The 13,776-nt window shown below is 36.7% G+C and overlaps 1 protein-coding gene across 7 annotated transcripts in view; it reads right to left on the reverse strand.

Moving 5' to 3' along the window:
• Positions 1-2,649: 2,649 nt before the first annotated feature.
• The window catches only part of AKAP11 (A-kinase anchoring protein 11), a 46,308-nt gene continuing 35,181 nt past the window's right edge, over positions 2,650-13,776 (reverse strand). For all 7 annotated transcript variants that reach the window (XM_027815789.2, XM_055701446.1, XM_055701445.1 and 4 more), the window contains 2 exons: positions 11,722-11,882; positions 2,650-7,079 (listed from right to left, as the gene is read on the reverse strand). In XM_027815789.2, the coding sequence (XP_027671590.1) occupies positions 6,933-7,079; positions 11,722-11,882 (308 nt within the window). In that variant the 3' untranslated portion in view covers positions 2,650-6,932. The remainder of the gene's footprint in view (positions 7,080-11,721; positions 11,883-13,776) is intronic.

Raw genomic sequence — 13,776 nt, forward strand, 5'->3', positions numbered from 1 at the left:
GATGATTCTTTGTTGTATTTCTGTCCATACTGCGTTAGGATTTTTGTAGCAGCATGAACAGTCTGCTTGATTTTGTGTGGTTAATCAATCCAGCTGCAACATCTGCTCAGAACACAGTATTACAGGGCAATAATTATGAAACACGTTTTTAGCAGAAACCAAGACACTGACTGTTTGTTATTAAAGGTTACCATCCATTTAAACCAAGACCAGATGTAAGCAGGTGAGACAACTGGGATTTTGCCAGCTTTCAAAAAGGGTGAGTTTTGCCCTGCCTGTGTCTGGAAGCCGCTGTTATGCAGCACACTGAATATACATCCATATGAATAACATAGTATGTTAGACTTACATTATTTCAGTATCAGCTTAAAAGTTACTTTCAGATCAGCATAAAATGTAAGGGTTTTGCAAGCAATAACTTGTGTTCCAAACCAAAGCAACCACAGATTACTTTCCTACAGGAGTGAAAAACTCAGCCAAAAGCAAGTTTTGCTCTTCTTCACTGCTTGATGATTTCTGGTAGGCAAGCCGTATTCCATAGCCTCCCAGCTAAGACTCCCCTTGCTGGTTTCTAACCACTTCCACCAGCCAAGAATGAGAAGGCCAGAAGTCACATCAGGACAGCAGAGCAGGGTCAAGAAAGAAGCGGAACACGACAGCCATACTACAAGACTGGACAAGGGTCAGAAATAAGTCGAAACCAGCAACGGCCACAAGGAAAGCGTAGGAGGAGACTTGGAAGTTATACAAGGTGGAGGCTGTACAAAGTAAAGGATTGGCAGTAAGTGGGTTACAGGAGCAGATGGCAGGAAAAAAATACACTTCTTTTGTCAATATTCATCTTATTCCTGGCCAAAGCACGGGCACTTCAGGAAACCAAGTCAAGTGACTTGTACAAGTGTTCTATTTTGCCCATTCTTAACTAAAACAAACCAACCCCAAACACACACACAAAGGTTCTTCACGGTCCTCTAAGCAGCAACAACTTTTGGAGGAATGAAAGCAAGACAAACTATATTTTTTGACTACATAAAGGCCCCAATTTCAATCTTTGCAATTCCTGTGGAAAGGTGTTGTGTGGTCATGGACTAGAGCACCAGTACCTTGACCACAGACATGGTCTCATGTTTGTCACGGTTAGTTCCTTGCCCCAAGCAGTCACACACTTTGTGGTTTGCCTCAACAGCAGGGGAAGAGACAGCATTTGATTAATCTGGTGCTCAATAACTCAGTAAGGTTAGCGCTCTGGGTACATTTCTTCTGCCTTGGCATGACTCACTTTCCGTAGCCACCTTCCAATCAGAGGCTCAGAGCAGTAACCAGCATGGAATTCAGTCACACCAGAAGCTCAGGCTATGAAGCGAGAGGAAGGTCCAAGCAACAGCAGCAGAGGATGGAGTAGCACACATGTTGGGCAAAGACTACAGAATAGCTGGAGACTTAACTCTCAATTTAATACACCAAGGTTAAACAAAGTGCATGGATACTGTTCTGTGGTTGAATAAAGCCAGCCAGAACCAGACTGCTGAAAGAAAGAAAAATAAAGTCCAGGCAGGAAGAAAAAAGCTCAGACTGATCTTTCACATGAATATACTCTCCCTTCCCTTCACAGAATATCTTTTGTTGTTGTTGTTGTTCCCAAATTCACCACCCATCTTATTTTGGCTGTTAAAAAAAAAAAAATGAAGAAAAAGCTAAATGTTTACTTGCTTCAGTTAACGTGTATTTTCTATGGGATTGAATGTGAGGCATTAGCCACATAAAAAAAAATCTCTGACACAGATACAGTAATGAAACAAAGAATTCTCTTTTTGGAAGTAATCTCATAAACACTACAGAAACCTCCTTTAAACAACCACTGCACAAATAAAGAATCAAGGAGAGTTGCACATGCTTACTGGTTTAAAAGTAACTTCAGCACAAATTTCCTAATTCGTGAAATGAAACCCAGCTGAGATTAGCAGATTCACAAAATATACATCAAAAAATTTTAAGACAGCTGTTTGCAACAGCAGTACTTCTAAATCTTAGAAACCGTATCTGTGCACATCTCCGCTCAGCATTACTATTTTGGGGTACTTGACAATATGCTGTTTGGTAGATTTCAGAAGATACCAAAACACTTGAGGATTCTGAATAAGCCTATAAAACTTCATACAACATTTTCATTGTTATTCAAGCGTCTTTTTGCATTTGCCCAGAAGACTCTAAAGCTGGCTTTTACGCCGATTCCCCAAATACTGTACAACGTACCACAGACCAGTCCCAGTCCACACGGAAATATCAAGCCAACCGCCCTAACCTAGCTTCCAGGCAAGATGAGACTGAGGTACACTGGTCATTACATCCACTTGTGTTGATGTTAGACTGGATTTCTTGCCCAGTTTCTCCTTACAGAATCCATGCGACACTTCACGTAACCAGAACTATGGCTTTACCTTTCAACCAAAGACGGTAAAACAGCGTTCTCACATTCTTCCTGGGTACCAACTTAATTCTGTAAGAAGTATGCCATCTACTGATGCACTATTTACTATACCGTTCTTCAAGTGCCTTCACACAACCACTGACCAAGACCAAGCTTAGTTGTGTTAGCTGAAAAGAAAAATCATATTCCATGAATTTACAAGAAATGACAGTGCTCTTGAAGCCAGTGAAATGTTTTATTTTAAGCCACTGCTAAAACAAGGACAAACTTAGTGCAACCTGGAGTTCATAATCTGAAAATCGAATATAGTTAAATTACTAAAATGGCAAAACTCATCACCATTATACAGTACAAGACCTTCATATTCATTGAGTACAGTTACATAAACATTTATAGTTATTCAAACTGCTTTTGGTATACAATTGCATCACTAACCAGGCTGTGAATTACTGTAACACTGCACAAATAAGCGGCAGTTCCAGCAAATTATAATAAATTTTAGTATTAAATACTATTCAGACATTACAACAGAACAAAGGCCCTCTAAAACTACAACTCCAGCTATACAACAGGAATGTACAAAGATGGTATAAAATAAAGTGACTACAGTGGCTGGGCTCTGTACTTGCCCCTTCAGAGCTCAAGTACAGTAAATGCGCAACAGTAGTGGCTCTTGCTGAAAAGCCAACATTCTTACACTAAAATCATTCCTGAATCCTGTGTTTTTCTTTGCAAATCAACTGTGTAAAACTACAGGGTTTTGCGCTGGTGACAGTGTTTACTACTTACTGTGTTCCCATCTTCAACAAGATGTGGCTCTTTATAGACAAGGTCCCAGACAAAAGTTACATCAGAAAATGTAACATTTAAGATCTGATACCATTTTTGAGAGACCTAATTAGTCTCGGAATGTGGGTTGCTGGGTTTTGGGGTTTTGTTTGCTTTTTAAAAAGCTTACACAATCTTTTAAAACTCAAGAACAAAGATGCTATACAAATTGCATTCAAGTACATTGTCTTAGCTTACTTTTTCACATCCTTATTTTGAGACAGCAAGTCCTCTTCAATTTTAGCATATGGGTTTGAGTTTTGTTTGGTTTTTATTTTAAGGCTTTCTGCATACTTCTGTATTATTTATGCACCCTCTTCTGAATGTTTACATTTGTTTTAAATTACGGCCGCTTTTAATTGTTAATTTCTAGAGGAACTATTTTCAAAGTGCTTTTTCTAGAGAAACTTACAAAACATCTGAACACTTCCTTTTTCAGAACATCAAATGTATTCCTGAAGTGTTTGAGACAGGGCGTCCTCTGGAACAGTAACACCACTGGATGTATTTTCCTCAACTTAACAATTAAATTACCAAGTCAGGTTTCCCATACAGAAAAAAAGCTGGATGAAACAAACTCCACCTTACTGTGTTTGTTTATAAAGCAGAGTTGTCTGCTTTAAATGGACCAAAATGTGGCCTTTCATGTTTTTAACAGTTTTCATTTAGGCTTCTATATTTGCGGTCAGGAGTTTAAAATAAACTCAGTAATAGCACGATTTTAGACCAGCATTAGCAAAGAACAGCTTTCTCAATAATATGGCAGACAGCACCAGTTAGACACAGTCAAAGTAAGGTTTCCCAATTATTATTAAAATTATTAACTTATAATAATTTTGCCAGGCTAGTTAAATGCTTTTCCAATTCTGATACCCAAAGAGAAAAATCAAGTCAACCAGGAACAAATTTTAAAAAATTTGTATACAAAATGGGTTTGCTTTTTTGTTTAAGTAAAAATGAACATTCTTCTCATGTAAATTAGGAAACTATGCTACTTTCCCCAGAGGCCAATAAATTAATTTCTTCCTTAATATAACACCAATCAACAGTTATGTAATGTATTTGATCCAGTCTGAAAAGAAGATTCCATTTATAAAAATCATTTTTAGTGCAACTATTGTCCACTAACTTTTTGAATAGTTGTAATTAGTTGTAATAGTTGTAATAGTTGGGAATTGTGCAATCTTCTGCCTTTCTCCAGAAAAGTAATTAAAAAGAAAAAACACCTCAGCAACTTTATAAAATCCAACATACTGAATAATTCAGTTTAAAAATGGCTGTTCCTGGCATTTTGTTGGATTTTTTTCAAATGTACAGCTTTGTACATTTATAATGCCTTCAGTATCTTTCTCAGTTTTGTTTTGGACATGTACAGAAACATCATACTATTACTACTGTATCCTCATGTCTTCAAATTCCACTTGGTGAGAATTCAAGGGTCCAAACCCCAGAGCAAAATTCAGTCCTGAGGCACTGTTTTTAGTATTTTATTTTCTTGGCATTTCAATTTTATAGTAAATTTGTACAAGTACATTACTGTTGTGTTAAAGGGAATATGTTACAGAGAACGGTTTCAAATTTTTGTCTGGAACAATTTCAAAAGTCAACTTTTTTTAAAAAGAAAGGAGTATGCGGGGGTTGGAGAGAAAAAAAAATCTAGACAATTTTTGTACAACTCTTCAAAAATATTTGTTACTAGCCCCAACTTCCAAAGACAGGAATTAAGATAACTTACACACACACACACACACTTTGGGCTCTAGAGAAAAACGATTCCTGATGCTTGGCATTATATTACCTACGAAGAAAAGACCTTTTAATGGTTCTTGGTCTTCTTGTCACATGGCATATATAGATCTTTCAATCAGTGAAATCATGTATGAAGTGAGGTAATAATCTATGAGCATTACAGAATTTCAAGTTGGTGGTAAAAATTTACATTATGAATTCGTATTTGTGAGATCCTATACACATATAAATACACACGCGTATCTATGTGTGTATGCACATGTGTGAACGCACCTATGTGTGTATGCAAAAACATTAAAAATCCTCAACTCTGCCAGAAAGGTGAAATTTGCGAGATCCAGGGCAGAAATCCAGACAAATGAGGACTAGAGCAAACCAGATCTCTGTAAAAAGACCACCAAAATGGCTTAGTGAAACACAAAGACACTGCAAGGAGACTGCTCTTGAGTTTACCAGTCTGACACCTCATAGTAATTTAGGGTGTAGGGGAAATAGGAACTGTACATATGCCATTAAAATTCATTAATATATTTAGAGACTTTCTCTCTCCTTGTTTGGGATCAGAAACTTGTGCACCCTATCAACAGTGTATTTTTCTATGAAAAAGCTATTAAGATTCTTTTGTTCATCCAAAATAAATAAGACTCCACGATTTTCTTGCAAGTTATATGAGTTCTGAGGTGGCAACCTTGTAATTACCAGCACGTGCCTTTTTCTCTCAAAGAATGTATAAATAAACCCCAAAAAGCATTTTCAAATGACAGAATACATAAAGGTCCAAAGTCCTCTTCAGACACAAAGGCAAGTCAGCAGCACTGGTGAAAAACCTGATTAGACTGCTAAAAGACTTGATTAAAAGTGCCTTTAAAAAAATTCTGTGAAGGTAGTTAAGAAAAAAATGAAAAATCAATTTGAAAGAAATTTCCTCTTTATGTTTTAATTGGCTTTCTTTGCTAAATGCTTAAGTGCTCACTGAGTAACAAAATTCTCTTTATGACTGAAAAGAAAATTCATATATGAGGGCTAAGAAATAAAGAATTAGACTAGTCAAAAAGACAGCCAGAATCCTCAGAAGTATCTATCTGCTACTTTCAACATGTCTGTGTGAGAGACTAATACACAAATTCTTCAACACAGAATTGGCGTCATAGAAGTATCTGCATACAAAAAGCTTCAGTAAGAAATTTAGCAATTTAAACTCAACTGGCAAGCTTCAGGAAGCCTTGATGAAGAATTGTGTGTGAAATTATGCTCAGCTACCCACTCTGCTCTTCTACCAGAAGTTAGCAGCTCTATAGTAGTCAACAAAAGGGAACATATATTTGGACCTCGATTTCAGAGCAGACTCTCTCATCCTCACATAAAGTTAAACCTGATAAAGACGGCTATGAGGCCGGACTGTATTAAGGGGCCACTTTGGCAGGTCACAATTTTCTTCCTGGCAATGGTGCCCTTGGGCACATAACACCTGGCCAATGTCACTACTTTTCTCCATTGTCTGCTGCAAGGTATTCCAGAACAGATTTTTGCAGAATGTCAGTGCTCTTAGTCCCACTGTGAATACAGCACACACAAATGGGAAAAAGAGGCATCCTGGCACAGCAGGAATCATGAATAGCATGCCTGAGACTGTCCCTTCTGAACTACTATCATAGACAAGGGATTTTTTTCATAAATATTTCAACAGTCTGAACACAGCAGTAAGTACAAGTTATGCGTGGGTGGACAATACCAATCACAGACTGAATAAACATACCATGTGCACAGTATCACAAAGCACAGCACAGCTATTTTGACTTTCACCTCAAAGTCTTTTAAACGCTGACAACTGAACATTCATTAGTTGAATTTTACTTTACATATCTGTGTTCTTTCTATCGCCTTTCAAAAGAGGAATGAAGTGAAGAGTGTTGCATCTTTGGATTTTTCAGACATTTTCCAGAAGCCAACCAACCAAAGACTTATTTAGAGCTTGCTCTCCATCAGATGCCTTCTCTATCATTTCACAATATTTCAGCACTGCTTGCAAGAGATCTCCAACTTTCCAATCTCTTTCTCGCAGTCTTCTGGTAAGCTGAAGGGAAAACAGGGGAACACAAAATATTTTGACCGGCACATCCTGATTAACAGTTACAGAAGTTATTCTTGAAACATTAGCTCATAAGAGATCAGTTGTAATGAGTTAATCATTATTCCCACATGTACAAAAACAAAAACTTCTGCAAGAATCAGGCACTTTTCTTAAAGGCAGTTTTCACAAAATTTTCTTCTGGAGGGAGTAACATTTTCAAATGATGTGGTGCCACAGGTATGAGGACTGTGGTTCATCACGACTGCAGAAAACAGGAAATTCTGAACACAAGATTAAGACATCTGCCACCCCTCCCATGACAATAATGCACATATAAAACAGACAAAACTCAGTCTTAATAAAAGGATGTGGATTTTCCTTTCACAACATATAGTGTGGTTTGAGTGGCACGGATGCCACCCTCAACGAAAACAGTCTTCAGAGTTGGGAAATTATAACATCTTGGGGAGGAGGAAAAGGTGAGGGTTAAATTAAACTACCACTTGGGAGCAGAGATCAGTGTAGCTAAAAACATATTTATTTTTTTTTAATCCAGGATCCAAGCACAAAAAAACCCCACCAAAACCCCCCAAATCTTCCTATGCCTATGTGTCAAGCTCAGCTATATGTGGAAGAAAGTCTACCCAAGACAAGGATGAATTTGCCAGTTTGCCTAGAAATAAAAAAAATCTTTTACTTTTAAAAAACCCAAACAAAACCCAGCACCAACACAAACTTTATGCTCTGTAGCTTTCTGGACAACTATCAATGCTGCATTTAGCAAACACAATTTAGAAACGCACCCTACTTATTCTTTGGAACTGTAGAAGTTTAATTGCCTTTTACAGTCCCTACCATGACATTCTATACATTAAGTTCAAAACAACCCATAAATGGAGTTCAGTGAAATATCTTCCACAACTACAAAATTAAAAATTCATAACGTTTCTTCTATGACACCTGTCAGATTGAAATACGAAATTCTTCTAAAAAATGAAGACAATCTCCACTTCTTCACCTAGGTGATATTCCAATTGCAACAAGGCAGGTGATGGAACTGACAGAAAGAATGTGGGCACAAAAACATATAAAACCATTAACTTCTTGAGTAAACAATTAACTTGAATGAACAAAAAAGATTCTGTCTAATTTTGAGTACAATATATCCTGAACACTGAAACTTTTCTCAGTGAAAAAAAGGTCTTGTCTACTTAAAGAGAGACTGAAATCTGTAGTTATTTCTATGAATTTTAAAACAGAGCACAGAATGTAAGAGTTTTATAGTCCACAACAGGCAATTTTGTAAATGGTGTTTGGTGGTTTATGAAAGAATAGACATTTTTCATATGCCAGAGGAAAGTCTGGCTAAGCTAATGTCCAAAGACCTACTTCAGCAAATACAGTATTAAACTCCTGTCCAAAAAGGAAGATACCACCATGGTAAGATGACAGAGTTGGCACCTTGCTTCACTAATCTTTCTATTTTAATTTAGAGTTCAAAGTTCAATCCCACTATTTCTTTAGCTGACTGTTCTGTTTCTTACTGTCAGACAATTGAAATACTGGAATTTACTCAAAACAGACACCAGGAATCCTAACACAGCTAGATAAAGTCTGATTAAAAATTGAACATGTGTTTTTTTAATCCAGGCACTTGCATATCCATGCTGTCAGGCTTCCCAAAGATGCCAAGAACTATCTATGCTAAGTTACTGGGTTTTTGTTCTAGCAACTGTTTGGTTTCATACATAGGCATTTAACGTCTTTCTGCCTTGCTAAGCATAACATCTATCCTTAAGTAAGAGTTCATACCCAGCTGCAGCATAATACCTTGCCTGGTACCCACACTAGGAGTATTTTTATCTTTTTACAGTCACATCGCATCAATGGCTCATTACCCTGCTGTGATCACTTAACACAAGCCGTTTCTCCCTTCCAGAACCCACCAACTGTTTACAGTGAAAATTACTGTTTTCAGTGTGATCTGAAGTCCAGGCTCAGCCCCCATGTAACGGAGGTAACTTACCGAAGTACCTATGAGATGATCAAAACCCCACAGCTGGCGAGAGATCAGCGTACAGAGGTCAGTTTAATTTTCTGCTGGGCTGCAATGCCCTCTGGAGGTGCTTGTCTGGCTTTACAAGTGACAGAACAGTGACATTTCTAATTTAAGACCCTCAGTTTGGGTCAGAGATCATTCCAACGGGGAAATGGCATGGAATAAAAAGGAGGTAATCTTTTCCTGCCCTCTGGGGGGTAAACAGGATTTCAATTCATTTTAACATAACTGCATCTGGAGAACTAAAAATTAATTTATAAAACTAAGTGAATCAATTAACTATTGTAACATTTTCAGGACTGCATGAGTACTGCCTGCCTGAAGGTCTTGTTTCATCTTTAGGTGTCAACTCAGTACCAACTTATGACTGAAGTGTCAAGTAGAAAAATATTGTAATTTTTTAGGAGTGCATACATAATAGACACTGCTATTTTCCAGAGTGCTCTTCTCAGTATATTCTCTTATTAAGGTAGCTAGAGTGGTGGTCAGACACACAGCCAGCTAGTAACACCTTTCCTGTGTGTCTTCAGGCATTGGCTCAAACAGTAGCATCAAAACTTTGCAATCTACTAAGTCAGAGCTTGCAGAAGAATGAGAGACTTGAGGGCAGAAAAAGAAGCACCTGCCAACTGTTTTTTGTCTTCCGTGTTATGCTGCAGTGTAAGACACAGGTCTCTCTCTCATATAGACACACAAAGGAGATTGCTATTAACACTTGTAGGTCCTATTACCATTCTGCACAAGTATCTGCAACATGGCACTTCACATACGACAATCATGAAATAGATGGATAGATCTTCAAAAAATGGCAAAAACTCACAAGGTCAGAATGATTGTAGTCACTAAACCCAACTAATCCAAATCAAAACAACTTCAGAGAATGCTGAGCCAGGCACGTGTGAACAGAAAAAGTGAAGTATTTTCTTCTTCATGTTAAGACACGTATAAACCATAACAGGGAAGGAACATATAAATACAAGGATTAAACTCAACACTTTCAAAAAAAAAAAAACCAGGAAGGGAGAAAAGTATTGTCAAACTGCCTTCTAGTTTATGTAAGCATGAAGTCACTCTAAGTGTCCGAACTAACATACAGCAAAGCATATTTCTGAAACAATTCTAAATGAAACATACCAAGCTCCAGAAAAGGAGCACAGGGGATGTATTTCAACTTGCCAAAAAAACCACTTCCCAATTTTCTGGTTTATTTTAAATAAGAATGCAAGACTTCCTACTCTTGAGATCAAATACATATACCACACAATTACATAGACAAACAGAAAACAGAACTAGCATTCCTCTTCTGCGCTAGAAAGGGAGAAGCCACTCTTCGAAGAACTCAGCCCAGGTACAACCTGAACTGACCTCTAGGCACCTTTCATGCTCTTAATTCAAGTCTACAGTAACTAAGCACCATAGGTGTGTACATTTGTCTAAGTTTGGGAGTTTATTTGGTCATGCTGGCCTCTGCTTACCAGCCACTCTCCTTTTCTCCCAAAATGATGATTTGAGCTTTGGAAAGCACCAAGTTGAAGATTCATTGCTAAATTTTGAAACACAAAGCAAGCTTCTCCTTCCTTAATGTACTGATATGCGCATTAAGTAGTTTTTATCAAGATCTTAATTATTAAAAACATACTAATGGCATCACATTAACACTTTTTCATGTTACCAGGTTACAAAATAAAAATTTTGGTAATCCATCATTCCTATTGACCTTATCATTAGAGACAATGCCTATAAAACTGTTAAGTTAGCCTTTCAGTAGCCAGGTAATGTTAAAATAATCCCTGGTAGAAGATTAAAAAAAGAAGGTCAAATGTAATAAATGCCACATTATCATGTGCAGTTTTGTGTGTAGCCACAAAAGAATAATTTTAGTGATTTTATAGGAATAAGAAGTTTCTCTATGTTTGTGATGGAAATACTCAGGCCAGTACACATACCAAAATTTTGACCCTTTCCTAAGAAACACAAATTGCTAAAGCCTCATTGTTTAAACTTCCGCCTTCTATTTGTTCATATATTAAAACTGATCTATAAAACCACAATAAAGGCACCTAAAAATGAAACAATCTTAATGACCCTTCTTCCTTTGATTGCCGTTGCTTACAGAATAAAAATATACTTAATATTAATTAGAATCTAAACTTCCTTCTGATAAGAAAATGAGCATTTGCCAGCAAAGAAACCTGAGGCAGAACACATTAAGTTAGAAATTAATTTGCACGACCAAATTCTCAGATTCAATTTAAAGACAATCAAATACTAAGAAAAAATGCTTGAAAAAACAAAACTTCACTAAACAAAAATGCTGTAATTGTATCCTCTTTAGAGAAAAACAAGGAAAACAACTTGTGAAACAAGTTAACTCAGCTTTGATTAATACTGGTTTATGCAAGATATAAGCACATGCTGAACAGGCTGTTTCACTTTGACCTCTCAGGATTTAAATAATTATTTTCAACAGCGAATACTCATTACTGCTGAGTGGCAAATAAAACAGTAGCAGCTGCTGTATCAACGCAAATGGAAATCAAGCAAATCCTTCCCCTTCCCCCCAACCCATCCAACCCAAATACTTACAAAGACGAAGTCCCTTGTAACGCTGTCATGAAAGTAAAGTTCAGACACCTCTGTTTCAGAAGCCGCCAGCCACTGAAGAGTTGCTCTGAGCTGGGGGTCCACTAGATTTGGTTCCAGATCAATGTTCACTATTGCTAAAGTCTTTCGTATTTGCTCCAAACCTAGTATTAAAAAAAAACACAATCAAATCTATAGCTTCAAATTATTTCAAAAAAATCTCTGTAGTTCACTGTTGAGACTATGTTGTCTTAATAACCTCAGTTTAGTACACACAGATAATATGAAAGGAAAAAATCATGCTGGTCTGAAGTGTTTCTGTACTTTCACATAAGGAAGTACTGTTTACCCCATTTACAATTATATACAAACACAGCTGAGTATTAAGACACCTAAACTTTAATGTATATTCCAAATTACAAGGAATTTAACACAGCCTTTCATAAACTGAACAGCAATGGCTCTCACGTTGTCCATCAGTCGTTTCTGTTTCCAACTGCTATTTTTTGGTGTACTTCATGTACTAAATTTTAAAAAAAGTCTGTATTTCAGAATTCTTTCCTGTAAAGGCAGACTGATCAGACTGCCTCTGAGTTTTTTCAAAACAGTGCTGTTTTTACTAGTCCTACCCAATTTTTCAACACTTCCTTTACAGCATGATTTCAAAAAATTAACACATTCTTAAAAAAGCAATTGCATTAGTAACACAGAGAAAATACAGTATTGTCATCTTCTATTCCCACACTGAATTTCTGTATCCAGCTATCACAGTAATCCTTTTTCACACTCTCAGAACCAACTAAGCATATGTATAGTACTCTCCAAGTTCTTCTTGAAGTCTCTACTTCCAGGCTATCAGAGTTGACTCTCTAGAAACAAGGAATATATTTGCAATAAAAACATATGTTCATGTGCAATTTACCTCAATCTCACTACTCCTTCAATCAAGCTTATGAAAATTGAGGTACATAAGGTATTCGTTCCCAATTGGCAAAATTAAGCAAGGTGAAATTGATTCTCCCAGAAGGTAAAAGAGAGAGAAAATTTAATTAGCAGAACTGTCAATGTAAGCGTGCTTTTGGTAGATAACAGAGTATTTGTCTAGGAGTCCCAAAATCTAGAATCTTTATAGGAGAAAGTACTAATCATAAAAAAATTATGACACTTAGTGGATGGAAAGCATTGTGGTAATCTATCGCTGGGAAGTTTTGACCTATTTTTTAGTTCTACAAACAAGATGTATGTTTGGTAATAACAAGGCTTTGTTTCAAATTCCTTGGTGAATAAGGTGCAGTCAGCTTAGAAAAAGCCACACATTTCTAGGTATGACATAACAAAACTTCCAGATGTTCAAGAACAGATACGAAGGTTTTCTGTCTGGAAATGGAATGGAAATGGAAATACTTAAATGGTCCTACAATGAAAGCAACAGAAAGAGTCTTTTCAGAACAATAGTGAAATGGTAAAGAAATTAAACCGGGAAAACGTCACTAGAAAATCCTTAATATAGCATAAAGCAGTCTGTTGCTCTCCAGTTGACACCTAAATTGTGTAAAGAAATAAAGCCAAGCACTATTTTAATCAAGCCATTTGAATATTTGAGATGCTGGAAAGAAAGCAATGGTATATTGATAACCTAGATAAAACCTATACACAGCAGAAAATATTATCATTATTCTGAGGAAAACAACCTCAATAATTTAGTTCAGTTTTATTGACTGATAACCTTTCAGTCAGATCTGATTAAAAAAAAAAAAAAAAAAAAAAAAGAGATGTGGTTCATGTCTATATATGTTTCCAGGAACTTAAGTGATTACCTTAAGCTAAACACACCTATTTCTGCTTACATCAAGACTATTTGAAGATGTGCAACATGGCTGAATATCTTCCGTAAGCAGGTAGCAGGAATTTCCTGAAATGCTTATTTCATCCTCAGAATGTACCCAACATAAAGACAAGCTCTGTTACAACCTTCTGTAACATCAGCTCATCTTTAAATAAGCCTCATACGCTGTATAGTCAGGCTGTTCTCATTTGAGTTAACAACCTCTGGCACTT

The sequence above is a fragment of the Falco cherrug genome, chromosome 2 (genome assembly GCF_023634085.1).
Source record: "Falco cherrug isolate bFalChe1 chromosome 2, bFalChe1.pri, whole genome shotgun sequence".
Classification (NCBI taxonomy): Eukaryota; Metazoa; Chordata; class Aves; order Falconiformes; family Falconidae; genus Falco; species Falco cherrug.